The sequence below is a fragment of the Penaeus chinensis genome, chromosome 34 (assembly GCF_019202785.1).
Source record: "Penaeus chinensis breed Huanghai No. 1 chromosome 34, ASM1920278v2, whole genome shotgun sequence".
NCBI lineage: Eukaryota > Metazoa > Arthropoda > Malacostraca > Decapoda > Penaeidae > Penaeus > Penaeus chinensis.
In genome coordinates, this window is record NC_061852.1 from 24,052,752 (window position 1) to 24,067,751 (window position 15,000).

At 35.3% G+C, this 15,000-nt stretch overlaps 1 protein-coding gene across 6 annotated transcripts in view; it reads right to left on the minus strand.

The window, feature by feature from the left end:
* Positions 1-1,901: 1,901 nt before the first annotated feature.
* LOC125043480 (fumarate hydratase, mitochondrial-like) overlaps positions 1,902-15,000 on the minus strand; it is a 14,183-nt gene continuing 1,084 nt past the window's right edge. For 2 of the 6 annotated variants that reach the window (XM_047639576.1, XM_047639575.1), the window contains exons 2-12: positions 11,715-11,814; positions 7,334-7,468; positions 6,109-6,273; positions 5,606-5,731; positions 5,100-5,255; positions 4,670-4,846; positions 4,206-4,425; positions 3,613-3,757; positions 3,214-3,361; positions 2,713-2,878; positions 1,902-2,241 (exon numbers count right to left, since the gene is read on the minus strand). In XM_047639576.1, coding sequence (XP_047495532.1) covers positions 2,747-2,878; positions 3,214-3,361; positions 3,613-3,757; positions 4,206-4,425; positions 4,670-4,846; positions 5,100-5,255; positions 5,606-5,731; positions 6,109-6,273; positions 7,334-7,468; positions 11,715-11,717 — 1,407 coding nt within the window. In that variant the 5' untranslated portion in view covers positions 11,718-11,814 and the 3' untranslated portion in view covers positions 1,902-2,241; positions 2,713-2,746. Of the gene's footprint in view, positions 2,242-2,712; positions 2,879-3,213; positions 3,362-3,612; positions 3,758-4,205; positions 4,426-4,669; positions 4,847-5,099; positions 5,256-5,605; positions 5,732-6,108; positions 6,274-7,333; positions 7,469-9,822; positions 9,856-11,714; positions 11,815-12,369; positions 13,189-15,000 lie in introns of those variants that run through there. The other 4 variants (XM_047639573.1, XM_047639574.1, XM_047639571.1 and 1 more) reach the window with 4 other exon arrangements.

The following is a 15,000-nucleotide window of genomic DNA, read 5'->3' on the forward strand; positions in this document are numbered from 1 at the left end:
TAAACACGCTGCCTTGTGGGACGCCTTCGAACTGAGGAAAGGGTGATGATGTGGAAAAGGCAATTTTGACCTGGAAAGTACGTTTGGAGAGGAAAGACTTTATAAAGACACCCATGTTTCCGTGTATGTCTAGAGAGGACAAAAGTTGGTCATATGCCTTTTCTAGGTCAAAGAATATGACTAATACGGATTCATGGCGTGCAAATGCAGATGTAGTATATATCTCCAAATGAGTAATGGGGTCAGTTGTACTTAAAGTGTCTGGATTTAGAACGGCAAAAGAATTTGACTGGGGGAAGGTAGGAGGTACAAGTGGGGAAGTAAGATGTAGGAGGGATGGATATAGGGGAGGGTGTAGGAACATCTTGGGAGGGAGGGGGAGGGGCAGAGCGAGCGACATTACTGGAGTAGGGAGTAAGGGAAAAACCTAGTCGACGTGCTTCCTGTCTGGCTTCATGTAGAATGAGACCAAGTCTGAATCTGAGTTACCACCTCAGACTCAAACTTGTAGGCAGGGTGGCCTCCATAAAATACATTATGGGGGCCACAACAGTTGGCACATGTGCATGACTGTGCAGAGCTGTTTTAAGCACATAGACGGCATCAGGCTGTGGAACAGCAGTGTTTGGCAGGATGTCCTAAACGCTAACAATTTTGACACTGACGGGGAGGAGGTTGATATGGTTGGACCACGAGGGATTCTCCACCAATGTAAGCATTAAAGGGAAGGTCAAGTATACGGAAAGTAATTTTTGCAATGTTGGTGGGGTCCTTACAGTGCCCTCTAGGAGAAATGGAGTAGCACTGTACTGATATTACATCATACAGGCAAGCAAGTCTTCTCCACAATCTGACCAATTTTTGTTATAGATAGGGCAGATTACTGGGGAGATAGAGACAGTTCCAGTACAAGCATTGAGGGTTGGATGAGGTTTGACAGGAATGGAGTTGCCAGAGAGACCAGAGTTGATGCTATAGCTTGGGTTTCAGGACTCAAAAACAAGTTGAGAAACCTGGACCTGGCAGTTTAAATCCTTATCAGTTTCTATTTGTTTATTTGTGGTTCCACTGTTTAAAATCTTTTATTACATTTTTAAAGCTACATCACCCAGTTTTGGACCTAAACCCCTTTATGGAGTAAAGAATATACATAAACAGTCTTGCAAGTAGAACAACGAAGGGAAGTACAGGAAAACACACGAATATGCCGAAGACCTTTTCCCATTTACTGCTTCATCAGGGCATATAGAATAAGATACATAGAAGTATATATATGTACTAGGTGGTCAGGTCACGTCGGTGATCAGCTGAACGACGACCTTGGCTAGTTCGTGGCTCCCCGTTGCGGTGTTAAAGGTGTTAGTAGAGTGTATGTATGCCGCTTCTACCATCTTCCTTTGTCGTGGGGGTGGGCCCTGTTTTATGATGGAAGCCTGGGACCATGAACATGAAGGCGCTCCTCGTGTCATGTCGTCGGAGGGTGCTGCGGTGTTGGTCGATTCGTTGTTCAGTCTTGTTATCTGCTGCCATATTATTAATTATTTGACCACTTTGATTAAACAAATTTAGAGAATTCTAATGTTTAAGAAACTAATATATTTAATGCCACACTTCCACCAAAAATTTCTCAAGACTCCCTGGGTTTATAAGCTTAGAATTAGAACAAGGATATATTAACTTTGTTTTTAATTTTCAAAAATCTCTTTTGTACCAAGGAGGTAAAGACATACTAGCATTTTCAACAAAACAGATGCCTACCTCTTATATGAGAATCAATTTAATAAAATATTTCTTTTTGAGAATATATACATTAAAATTTACATCAATTTGTCAGTTCTCATATCCTTCTCTTGAGTTATAACTTCATTATAACATAAATAAAAAGGTTAGTAAGATATATATACCATTTTTCAATTTATTATTTATGCAGCAAAATAGGGGTTTCGTACTCCAATATCGTTATAAAGATATTCTATGTACACCATCGAAGACTTCCTTGGAATCAAAACACCATTTCTTTTACAACCTGAACAAATTGTAATATATTATAAAACAATACAGAATTTTGAGCATTCAAAAAATTTCTTCCACATAAATGTCTTTTTTCAAACATTGTTTTATGATGTGCAGATTTACAAAACTATATGCAACTATGTATATGCTCCTATAACCGTGGCGGTCCCGTCTTGATCCATCATCTCTTTTAATGCTCTTTGCTGAATGTGTAGATCATACAAGTACCTGGAATGAAAAAAAAAAGTGTAATAATCACTGTCATAATTAGAAAAAATAGTTACTATTTCCATCATCCCCTATGGTTATCATTACCGATTATCATTAACATTTACCAAGTACAGTAAATGCTTATTTTGTACAACTTTTTCCTTGTAGTTCAAGTATCAAAACTTCAGCAAATTAACATGAACAGTCACCAGCTGCAAACAAAATTTGCTATTCATATTGCTACCAAGAAATATTTTGTCTGTTCAAAGGCCTTGCAGTTGGGAGTAGGTCACTGTTTTGTTATCAATGCATTTAAAGAGTAAATACTAAATAGTCATCATTAAAGAAAACAAACACATTAGAATAAATTTGCAGATTTTGAATAAGCACAAATGTTTCAAAATCCTGGTTTTATTGTACCACCATTTTAATTCTCATCATTATAACCATCACCAATGAAATCTTTAAGAAATAATGAACTTTGTTTACCTGAATATATGCTCACTCTGGCTGTTCCTGTCTTTTACTTGGGTCCCAGCATATCCTCAGGTCTCACCCACTTGTCAAATTCTTCCTCCGTCAAGTAGCCAAGCTTAAGTGCTGTGGCCTTGAGCGTTGAGCCTTCCTTGTGTGCAGTCTTGGCAATCTTTGCAGCCTGAAAGCATATAAATGCTGTGTAATTCTTGTGTAAAGTTTCTCTCTTATATTAAAGCGAGTATGTCTGTATTGTATTAATGTGCACAATAATTTACACTACTTACATCATTTATTCTTTTTTTAATTTACCAAATTCAATTATTTCTATTAATTTTGAGCCATGAAGTCTGGGCAGGAGTTTGGGATTTTTTTTTTTTTTTTTTTTTTTGTTATTTCTTATGGGAGTAACGGTCTCATTTTATATTATTTTATATTATTTCATATTACAATTTGGATTCAGGTATGAAACTCTTACTGTAAATCAAGACCTATTTGTACCACAAAAACACAAACCTTGTCATAACCAATATGAGGGTTGAGGGCAGTCACCAACATAAGTGACTCATGGAGGAGCTTGTCAATACGTTCCTGGTTTGCTGTAATGCCAACAACACAGTTATTGACAAATGCATGACAGCTGTCACCAAGCAGCCGAATGGACCTGAAGGAAGAAAGATCAGGTGTCAAGGCATATCATACAAAAAAATCATATTGGTAATACAATCTATGCAATCAACATTAGAACTGGAAAGATATTTGTGAAAAAGGTTGTCAAAGGTAGTAAAGAAATAACAACAAAAGGAAACTCTGGTGCATAAGATAATATCAATATCATTACTCCACATCTTACCTTGAACACTCACTCACACACTTCTTTCCCTATCAATCAACTGCAAACACTGAACATCTCACCTCAGCACATTGGCAACCATCATGGGCTTGAAAACATTGAGCTCGAAGTGTCCATTGGAGCCACCCACTGTCACTGCCACGTGGTTGCCCATAACCTGAGCTGCAACCATGGTGATGGCCTCGCACTGGGTTGGGTTGACCTTGCCTGCAATGCATCCATGAGCATAATTAGGAAATGGTTTTGGTTTAAACAATTTGCAATGCTCTTAATAATTCCTCTTCTTCATCACTTTATGCTTTGATCCAATATTGTTAATTTCAAGTTAATTATCTTTATGGCCTCTATCCTCTACATCTCACAATACTTGCAATGTTTTCAAGATGATTATTTGCCTTGTCCCACTGTACATTACAATTTTAATCAGTGCCAAAACCTAAAAGATGAAAAGAATACCAAGAAATCACATGTAAGGAAAACTGACATACAGGATTTTTTACAATTTAAATCACTATCTTATACAAGTAAAGAAATAATAGCTAAACAAACATCTGTCTAAAAAAAAGCAGTAAAATATCAACTAAAATATAATTATGTCAAAATTCATGTACCTGAATAAATGACCCTGCCCACCACCCCCTCCCAGCTGCCTTACCTGGCATAATGGAAGAACCTGGCTCATTCTCTGGCAGGGAGAGCTCTCCCAGACCGCAGCGAGGGCCAGAGCCAAGGAAGCGGATGTCATTGGCAATCTTCATGATGGAGCAAGCAATGACGTTAAGAGCGCCCGAGACCTCAACCATGGCGTCATGGGCAGCCAAGGCCTCAAACTTGTTCGGAGCAGTCTCGAAGGGCAGGCCGGTAAGCTGCGAGACCTTGGGGAATAGTGGGAGGGGGAGGATTTGAGGAGTTATTTGAGAAAAACAATCTTATGAAATTCTGTGCTTATAAAGTTTTGACTGGGTCTTGTTCTGCTAAATGAAAAGATAATCTATCCAGCCAAGAACAATCTTAATCCTATCAAATAAAGAAAATTAAAAATTAAATTTAATTTCCCCACAAAACAATGTTATGTCCTTACAAAAAGTGAACACATGCAAGCCAATAACCGATGTTTACCTTTGCAGCCACCTTCTCTGCAAACCCAACCCTGGTGTTGAGACCTGTGCCCACAGCGGTTCCTCCAGCAGCCAGCATGTAGACGCGTGGGAGACAGGCCTTCACACGCTGAATGCCAAACTCAATCTGCTGTGCATAGCCACTGAACTCTTGGCCAAGAGTTAGGGGTGTAGCATCCTAACAAAAGTAAATAAATAAGAAAGATAGATAAAAAAAAAAAAAATTACTTGAAACATACATGATGCATACATTTTCTATGTATTCAAAACAATCAATCCATATAATAATGTTTGCAGATCATCCAACTGTAACTTCACATTCTTCAATTTTCTCCCCCGTCTTATTCCATGCACTTCATTATGACCATCCTCTCTCATCTCTACATTTGCAAAATGACTTTACAAGTCACCATCTCGTGCAATCTACATACCTGCGTGTGAGTGCGGCCAATCTTTACAATGTCTGCATACTCCTTGGCTTTTGCATCCAAGGCCTTATGCAAGGCTTCAAGGCCTGGCAACAGTGTGTTGTGAATCTCGACTGCAGTGGCAATGTGCATGGCAGTTGGGTATGTATCATTTGAACTCTGAAAATAAATAAATAGACAAATAAGACTAGCTTTCCTTTGTCTTTGGACCATAAGCTAATTGTGAAAGAAACAAAAATATACAATATAATTTAGAATAATCCATAATGACTAATATCTACAACTAACAAAGAATACATAATATCAAATAATAAACATTAATAAATAAGAATGGAACAATTCAATAAAAAATTAACAATATCAAACAATAGTAATAATGATCATAACAAAAAATTAACAGAAGTAACATCATTAATAACTAGAATTATATTGTTAGTAGTGTGAAAAAATTCAAACCAAAAATAAACAATAATATCAACAATAATTTTGAACAATTTTCAAAAACTCACCTGACTCTTATTCACATGGTCATTGGGGTGAACAGGTGATTTTGACCCAAGTTCTCCTCCCAACATTTCAATTGCACGGTTGGCAATTACTTCATTGGTGTTCATGTTGGACTGCGTTCCAGATCCCTTGGGAGAGAGAGAATACCAATTGCTCACGGCCTTCAACCACCAAACATTTTGTCAATTTCCTTAAAACTTTGTCAGTTCTCATTCCTTATATTCAAAATGATATCTGTCAACTGTAATTTCCAGGGGAGGCTAAGAAAAGGAAGAACAGGAAAATGAGGAAGGGAAACAAGAAAGGAAAACAAGGCTGGAAAAGGAGGAAGGAAAGAGATGGGATGAGAGGAAGAAAAGAAGAGGAAAGGGAGGAAGAAAAGAGGAAAAGGAGGATAAGGAAAAAGGAGAAGAGGTAGACAAGGAAGAAAAGAAAGAGGAGGAGGAAAGCAAAACAGAAATTTCAATAAAAGAAGAAGAACATTTTTGAAACCCATAAACCTTACAGTCTGCCAGATGACAAGAGGGAAATGTTCCCCATAGAGTTCTCCGCTGATCACTTCATCAGCTGCTTTGGAAATGGCATCAGCTATCTTGGGATCAAGACCAAACTCCTGGTTGACCTCTGCTGCAGCCTTCTTCAGTACCCCAAAGGCCTTAATCACTGGCAACTGCAAAAGAGAGAAGAAGCATGTAATAAGTGCAAAGAGAAAAGTGATAAATGGGAACCAAATAAATATGAAAAAAATATGGTAAAAATTAAAATGCCTCCAAATGAGGTGTTTGACAGTCAATGCAATCTGGACTGAATTCACCAAAGTGGAACATAATGTAGCCGAAGCTACATAGAATGTCTTGCAAAGAAAATGGAACAGATATCTACCAATAACTAGTCTTATATTTCTCTGTCATCTTCCTTGACCTGAGAAATGCATTAATGGAAGTATATACTCTGCACTTGGTGAGAGAAGAGAGTATGTCCCAGGTCTACCAATACAAAAATGTGAGAAAACAAGCAGTTAACCACTAAATGTCTAACTGGCTGTATCCAATAATGGTCAAACATCAATGCTACAGTAAAAGGTGAAAAGTCTAATCATTTCAACCCCACATAGATAATGAAAGAAACTTCTACACCTAAAAATGTCCCAGACACCTATTCTCAGTAACAAACCATCATCCCAGACATACATACTGTTGAGCCTTGGAAAGTACAATCAAGTAAAATGTTAAGCTCAACTGCCAGATTCAACAAAATAAATGAAACAGATGAGAAATAAAGTGAATGAAAGCCTAAAGACAAATATAATTGTTATTATTCAAACAAATCACTGTCCACTGATGAGATCCTCTATCATAAACTGATGGAAATACAATTAATTGCATATCATGCTGGAATATAGAAAAAAAGTACAAAAAAAAATAAAACCAGCATAAATTCAGGAGATAAGACATATATGGGCACTTATGCCCATATGAATACTGTGTGGGATCAAAGGTGCAGGGAAAGAAAGTTACTGCTCCATATGGTTAGATAATAGGCCCCTTTGCCATCATCCATTAATGCATTAGGTGGGAAAAAAACTAGCACAGTTGCTGGGTTAGAGGGGGGGGAAAAAAGCCCTAAAATTTCCATAATAAATAAATAAATAAATAAACAAACAAGAACAAACAAAGAAACAAAACTAATTAATTAATTAATTATTTTTAAAAATTATACCCGACACTTACCGGCATTCGCTCCGTTTCTCCACCAATGGGGAAGTTCATGACGGATCGTACAGTCTGAGCCCCATAGTATTTGCTGTTGGGCACGTCCAGCTCCCCAAATGTATCGCGCTCTTTTCTGATGCCATCTTTGCCACTCTGGAAAACAGTGGGAAAATAATTATACCATTCTTGTGAAGTGTAAAATAAAATAATTACATTACACTTAGAGTGGATTCCTTTATCAACTGTTAAATCTTAATAATCCTCTTTTTTAATATCTAAAATATGTCCCATTGGACATCATAACACACATGATCTGTTAAACAAAATATCCAGCTTTTACTTTTTTGTGCAAAGTAACAGGTAAAATGCCCTTACAAGTTGTTGGCTTTACTGCACATGAATTTCATGTAGCCTCACCTTACTTTTGGCAGCCTCACCAAATGAGCGATTCAAAGAGTCAAAAAGATTGAGCTGCAGGTGCACTTTTAATTTTCACTTCTATAGAGTGAAAGAAAACATAAAGCAGCATAACTGCATCATGTTGTGCCAAAAGCTTGGTGAAAACTAAGCTCCTACAATTTGCAAGATACAATAACTGGTCTGTAATGACACTATGGGAGTTATACTTTCCAACTTTTTGATGTTGAAACAACAAATATACACACCATATCCAGTGTGATTGAATTTCAGTTTATGAATTTTGTTAGCAAATACCTGGCTTCACCTGGGTTTAATCACAAAGGAATTAATTACTAGTCCCACCTAATCTTGCCTATTTACACTTTTCCTCAATTTCCAGAAAATCTTTTTTTTCATAGCTAGGGCTCTTGTTAATAACATTTCAATTACCATAATATTAATAATAATAAGGGTAACAATTAAAAGTATTAAAATAATATTCAAGGAAGTAAACAAAAATGATAAACTGAAACAGCAGTTAATACAGAATGTATTTACTTATGAAACATTATCAGACAATTGTCCAAGAAACTGCTGATGATGTAGAATTCAATGATGGTTCTGTACAAGTCATTTCAAAATTTATGCCCAAGTATCTTTCAATTAAGTAGCAAGACCTTTACCATAAGCCTGGTATATACCAATAACAACCTTGACTTCCTGAATACCACAAACACTGGTGATAGTATTGGCTTGGGTAAGACTGAGAAACCAAGGGTTAGTCACTGATGTACTGCATCATAAATAGGGACAAGAAGAATATATTATTAATAAACAGCATTATCAAGAGGTTCTCTGCAGAAGGGACAACTTGCAAATAATTCCTCAGGTCTAAACCAAGCTCATTGTGATTTCTGTCTTTTCTCTGAACAAAAGATGCAGAGGGCATTGTAAGGAATGTGACTGTACAACTGGTTGACATTCCAAAATTTGAATTTCAAAAAGGTTTCAAAAAAGGGAAGACAGCTCAGTTAAAAGTGAGACATCACACAGAACCTCCCCTGAAGAAGATTAAAATTGAAACCCAATATTTAAGTTACTTTTTCATCTGACCTTTAGCTGGATATTTTTTTTTAAACAGACTTCATTTGTAACATACATGATCAAATTTGTAAAGGTAAAAATATATGAAAACAAAAAAGCAACAATGGAAGAAAATTCTATATAAAGAAAAATAGAAATATTTTTGTTGAATATGAAACCCTAATTACCTCTCAGGAAAAGACAGCTTCAGGCTTCTAGATATTTCTCCCTGTATCTTTTACTAAAGGCAATGCCCATGCAAGAGTGCTAACTGCCACATAACTGTATTGCTAGAGAGCATAATAAAAGAGACTACTCTACACTGTGCAGTGATGAATATTCTTACTAGATAGAAACTAGAAAAAAAATATTTTTGCCAAGGAACACTACGTGCTGAAATTCTAATCAAATATTAATTGTATGGATCTATCATTTCTAAAAAAATACACATACTTTCCATGCAAAATAAAGTTTCTAATCTACAAGTTAAAAAGTTACATGAAATTGTTTGCTAATATCTACTTCTGCATCTCTATGATTCTGTATATTTGCAGACTACAAAGCTATTTCAGTCTCACAGTTCATCTGCTACAGGTACAAAAAAAAATGGCAAAAAAGTTCTTAAATACAGCCAAAAAACAGAAGCAAAAATACTTTAATTAGTTCTTCAGTTCTGATCAAAACACTAACTTTGTAACTAATAACTATTGATCTTAGCTCCTTGAAGGAAAAATATCTAAAGATATATCTTAAAATATTTACGAGTGAAAAATTCTGAAAATACTTTCTCTGCCCCCCAAAAAAAACAAAAACAGATATAAGCTATTATATCATGCAAAATATAATCCAGTAAAATAAATAAAAATCTCCACATAAAAGTTCCGCAAATAAAAGCTCTCTCGTTCTCCAGCCATTACCCAACATAATACGCAAGAAACTGCATTGCAAGATATCAAAATAAATCTGAAAGCACCGAGATAAGGCAAGAAAAAGATGCATGGTATTTGAGAAACCTTATCTCTTACCTTCTTTATCTTCAAATTTCCTATCTTTGTCCTCTGGTGAAAAAATGCAGTAAAATGGTGGTTAATCACATGTCTAGTTTTCCAATAAAGAGGAAAGATTTTAGAAAAATAATATCAACAAAGTGATGTGTCCTTTTTAATTCAAAACTGTTTTATTTTTATTTTTTCTAAGTTCTTCTTTCCTCCTTAAATTTCTTAGTGCTTGTGTACCAAAAAACCTACATCTAAGAACAATAACAATGGCTCTAACTCAGTGGTCTTCAACACACACCTTATGGCCCATATCACAAAGCTCATGTATCTATCAAAATATAAAATATCCAAGATGCATTGATAAATCATACAAAATTCCAGACTACATTTTAATAACATTTAATAAGATCATAAGAAATATTTAAATCTGCAACTGCTATTCTGCTTTTCTTAAATTATTTTTGTCATCTACACAAAGATAAAAAGTACTTCTTTAGTATCTCTAACAACACTACCTTTATCTTTTGGAAGCAGTAACAACCAAGTTACCACCAGTTATTTTTCAGTAGTTTTGCTAATAACACTTCTTTTTATATACAGATTTTGCTTAATTACTCTATATAACTGCAAATTATGAATGCAAATTAATTCCTCTAATTATGAAGATGATTTCTAAGATTCACTACTTTAATCCGCATCATTTGTGCAGTATATGAAAAAACGAAGCTGCAAAACACATCGACTCTCTAAGTAGATTGTCGCTTTCAAAGTTTTATCCATGATGAATCTGAATGTCATAAAATGTGTTGCTAATTTGCTACACGAATTCAATTAATCAATTCACTTCAGAAAAGGTACCTCAAGACAATATCATTAATAGCTGTGTTTTAATCTTTCAATGGCTGATGGTTTAACAATATGTTTAAGGCTTACACTCTAGTAATGGCAATTTTGTCAACAAGATAACATTCCCCTTGATGCCAGGTGGAAACATTGAAAGCACCATGACGTATATAAAGGATACCCACATCTATGGGGTCAAAAGTACTACTTACATCTGCCTCTAAGGTTGTGATAATGACAAACATGACTCAGAGCTTGCAAAGGATTGAGGACCACTGGTGTCAGTTACACTAAGAATTCTAAAAATACAATATCTAACAATAATCTAAAAACATTTATGATTGCTTCACAGAATGTGCATCTACATTGCACACTAGAACAAATCCTCATAATATGGAAAAATGAACTCTTGACTGTAAAATTGAGTCAACAGGCACAGATATTCTAAGCATATCTATGGATATTCTGAATTCTTAATATCACATTTCTAAATATCTGGAGGCTTTATTCATTTATGAAAGCATTCACCACATCTTTTAAAGGCCACTTGATAAAAAATATATGAACCATCAGATGGACAATCAAAATTTGTCCAAAATACCATTAACACTACCCTACCTACATCAAAATCTTTATGCCTCCTAGACAAGAGAGGTTATATTTTGGAGGGCTTTCTTCACAAAGAGAAAAAATGGGAAAAAGAGTTTATTGTATCAAATGTAGAAAAGATATGAAATAGAATTAATACTTCCACAATGTGAATATATATACACAATTCTGATGAGGATAAAGCATCTAAACACATACTAAGATCTGCAATATGATTTTATCAATTCTCATTCATACATTTTCTAAAAGAACAAGTATATATAGTGTTGCTTTATGTTTCAAAGCAGTGAAAGAGATGGTGCGGCAAGTTAATTAAAATTAAATAAAAAGAAAATAAAGGTAAAAATCCTAAAGCCTCCAGAATTTCTTCAAAACAAGAGAGGCAATTCCACCTGTAAAAGATGGGAGGATTAGTGGGCAATTAAACACTTCCGTTACATACATACTCTGATGGGAAAATTGCCTACCATCTTTACAGTGTTGTGAACTGCCTGGGGTTTTCAGAGATGAATTCTAGTTTCCTTGTGCTTCTTTTTTTGGGGGGAGGGTTTAACAATAGAATCACAGCTGTTGAAAAGGTTTTAGAATTGAATAATCATTACTCTGTGCAATGAACAGAGAAAAACAAGTGCTTCAGTAAAAACTATCCCCTTTGACATATTTATCCCTTCTTGTTTCTGTGAATGGTGTTCCATGCTCCTCCTTTCCCTATACCACTGGAGGCATTCAGTATGAAAAAACTTGCGTATAAATATCTATAGAAAGAAAAAGAAAAAAAAAATGGTGCCACAGGAATGTATCATATTCAAAAGGATCTTATAAGTGTGTGCTTTAGGGGAAATAAATAATCATGTCATTCATAACTAGCATAATACATATGTGGGCAAAATATCAGCATAATACAAACAAAGTTTCAGAAAATTATCAGCACAGAATCAGAAAATAATAACGAAATGCACTGTGGAAATGCACCACTAGTTCCGTCTTTAAAAAATAAAAATCTCATAAAGTTCAAATGTGTTTCCTCAGGATTTTTGTTCTTCTCTTAAATATCTTTTATGCAAGTCTCCACAGTGCAGTCCTAAAGCAGGTTCTCAAAAGGTAGTTCGACTTGACGCCTACCTGAATCAGTAGACCTTCCGGGAAAGGTCGTCGACGCTGCATTAAATTGAAATATTTAAACATTAAAGGAGTAGTTTCTTCAGTAGTCAAGAAAAGGCCTTGAATTAAGTGGGGTGACACCACTACCTTTTCAGAGGGGACATATGAAAAAGTAGGTGCAAACTACAAAGGCCTCGAGTGTAATTCACATTGATGTTATACCAACACTACTATTAATCGTGATAGTCATATTCACTACTACTATCATAATCATTTTAGCTTTTATGCAATCAAAAATAATCAAGAAAGAAAATCTTAGTAAAATCATTTCTATGAGCAAATTGACACTGATCACAATGCCCATTATCATATTCATCAATGCTGAAGGTTATCATTTTACTATGCTGTCAGTATTATAAGGATCCGTTACCAGAAATACAAATAGAAATAAAAACTTTTAAATCTTATTAGCGGATCTGTTCATCTTTACTCCCCGAGTTCTGCATTTTCAAATAAGCATCTCTGGCACTCAGGCTCTCCTTAATGAAGGTGACAGGTCTCTCCTGCACCAATCTGAGCCAAGTGCCAGGCTGTGCACACCAGTCAGCCAATCAAGCAAAACCCTAGATTGAAGGGGAAAAGGGATATAAAACGAACTCTTTCTATACACGATGCCAAAGCCAATTTTGAAAAGATTAGGTAAACTTGGTTCTATGACAATATAACTAAAATGTGTCTTTCTGGATGGATCACACTAAATTCCACGGACCTGAGCAATCCATCAGTGCCATTACGTGTAAGACTTTTACCAAAGCATTTATCAACGGTATAATAATTTTCGTTATATTGATGATGATTAAATTTCAATAAATAAAATTGCATTTTGTAGATGAATAAAAAAAAAAAAAAAAAATCTTTCTTTTTTTTTTTTTTTGTCTGAGCTATCCATGAGAAAGACATGTTGACATATCTTAATGAAAAACTCTATGAAATAATATGATGCAGATCCTCTACATATCTAGACAACAATATTAAAGAAAGGCCAAATAAATATTTCCAATCCTTCATAATTTAGACCTCACATTTATACTGAAATATCTAGATAAAACGGGGACATCTTTGCATATAGAAAATAAATCTTTTGAGGCAGCCAAACTGTCCTTCTTATCATTCATTCATTTTTTTATTTTACTTTTATACTTCATGTATTTACTGTCCAAATACCTAGACAGATATTAAATAAGACTTTAAAATAGGAAATGCTGGGATGCAATATTCATTATTTTCTATACATCTGTATTATACATCTGTATTAAATATATATATATATATATATATATATATATATATATATATATATAAAATAGTAGTACAGAATATGCATGAAAAAAAACAAACTGTCAGAATGATGTCTAACAGTGTAAGCATTAGAACAATAATAATCACAAAATCAAAGAGTGATTTTCTACTTTTATATCTGATAAATTTCTAGCTCTAAATTATGTTCTAAATCCATTTGAAACTGGTTGTGATCTATGATTGACACAGCCTCCACACGTCAATAATAGCCAACAAGCCCCCATATATATAGATCTTGGACCATTTCCTTATTTGATATCAAATCATATTCCCAAACTGTTTTTTTCTTAATATACAAAAGGATGATATCAGCTAGAGAGAAACCAGAAGGGAGTCTGGCAGCAGAGCCCCTGCCTAGGGAAATATGGCAATTGGAAAGGGTCCAGGGACTTCACCCCAGGTTAAGAAGGTTTTGGCTCAAACAATGCTCTTTATGGTAATTGGTACATTTATTGACGGGATTCATCTGTTAGCTCACTCAAGCTGAGGACTTTCTCTCTGACAGGTGTGGTCCTGCTGTAAACTTTTACGAAATTGTGTTGTGGCTAGTTAGACTTGGCACAGTGACACAACATACGTGTATCTTTTAAATGTTTGCTTTGGTGAGATTCACTAATTTCACAGATCTGTTACCTCACATATAAATAATCTGATCCTCGAGCTCAATCCAAGCAACCATCGGACATTTTCAGTAATTTGGATGCTGAAGAGAATAGATGGTAGCCTAATTATTCAAAATACCTTTGTAAAACTGATCAAAACAATAGTGGAGTCAATGGATACCTCTCACTCTCTACTACCCATATATATATAAGACATTTGCCAAAGATACCACACCAAACCATCACATTCTTAGCTCCAATAATAGGGAAGGGTATGAAAGTTTCTAGGGAAATTGAGGGGTAAATATACAAAAAATACATCATATACGCAAAATACATCACTCTAATAATAATATACACAGACTAAGTCGCTACATTGTCTAATGCAAAGGGCTATGACCCCCTACCTGGGGGACTGCCATCCCCTAACCCCAACAACTGAAAACAATGAATCTTCCTCCGACATGCAGGAGCACCCGATACAAGTCTGTCCTTTGCTCTACCCTGCTGTACATACAAGGTAGATTCTTTGTTGTCAGGGAGAGAGTTGGGAAGCAGCAGCCCCCAATGGAGGGTGGCAAGGGGCACATCCCCATGGATTTGACTAAATATTGACCAATTATCTATACTTTATTCATAATTTTCCCCGTAATCTCCCTGGCACCATTTATGCCCTCCCTTGCAATTGGGG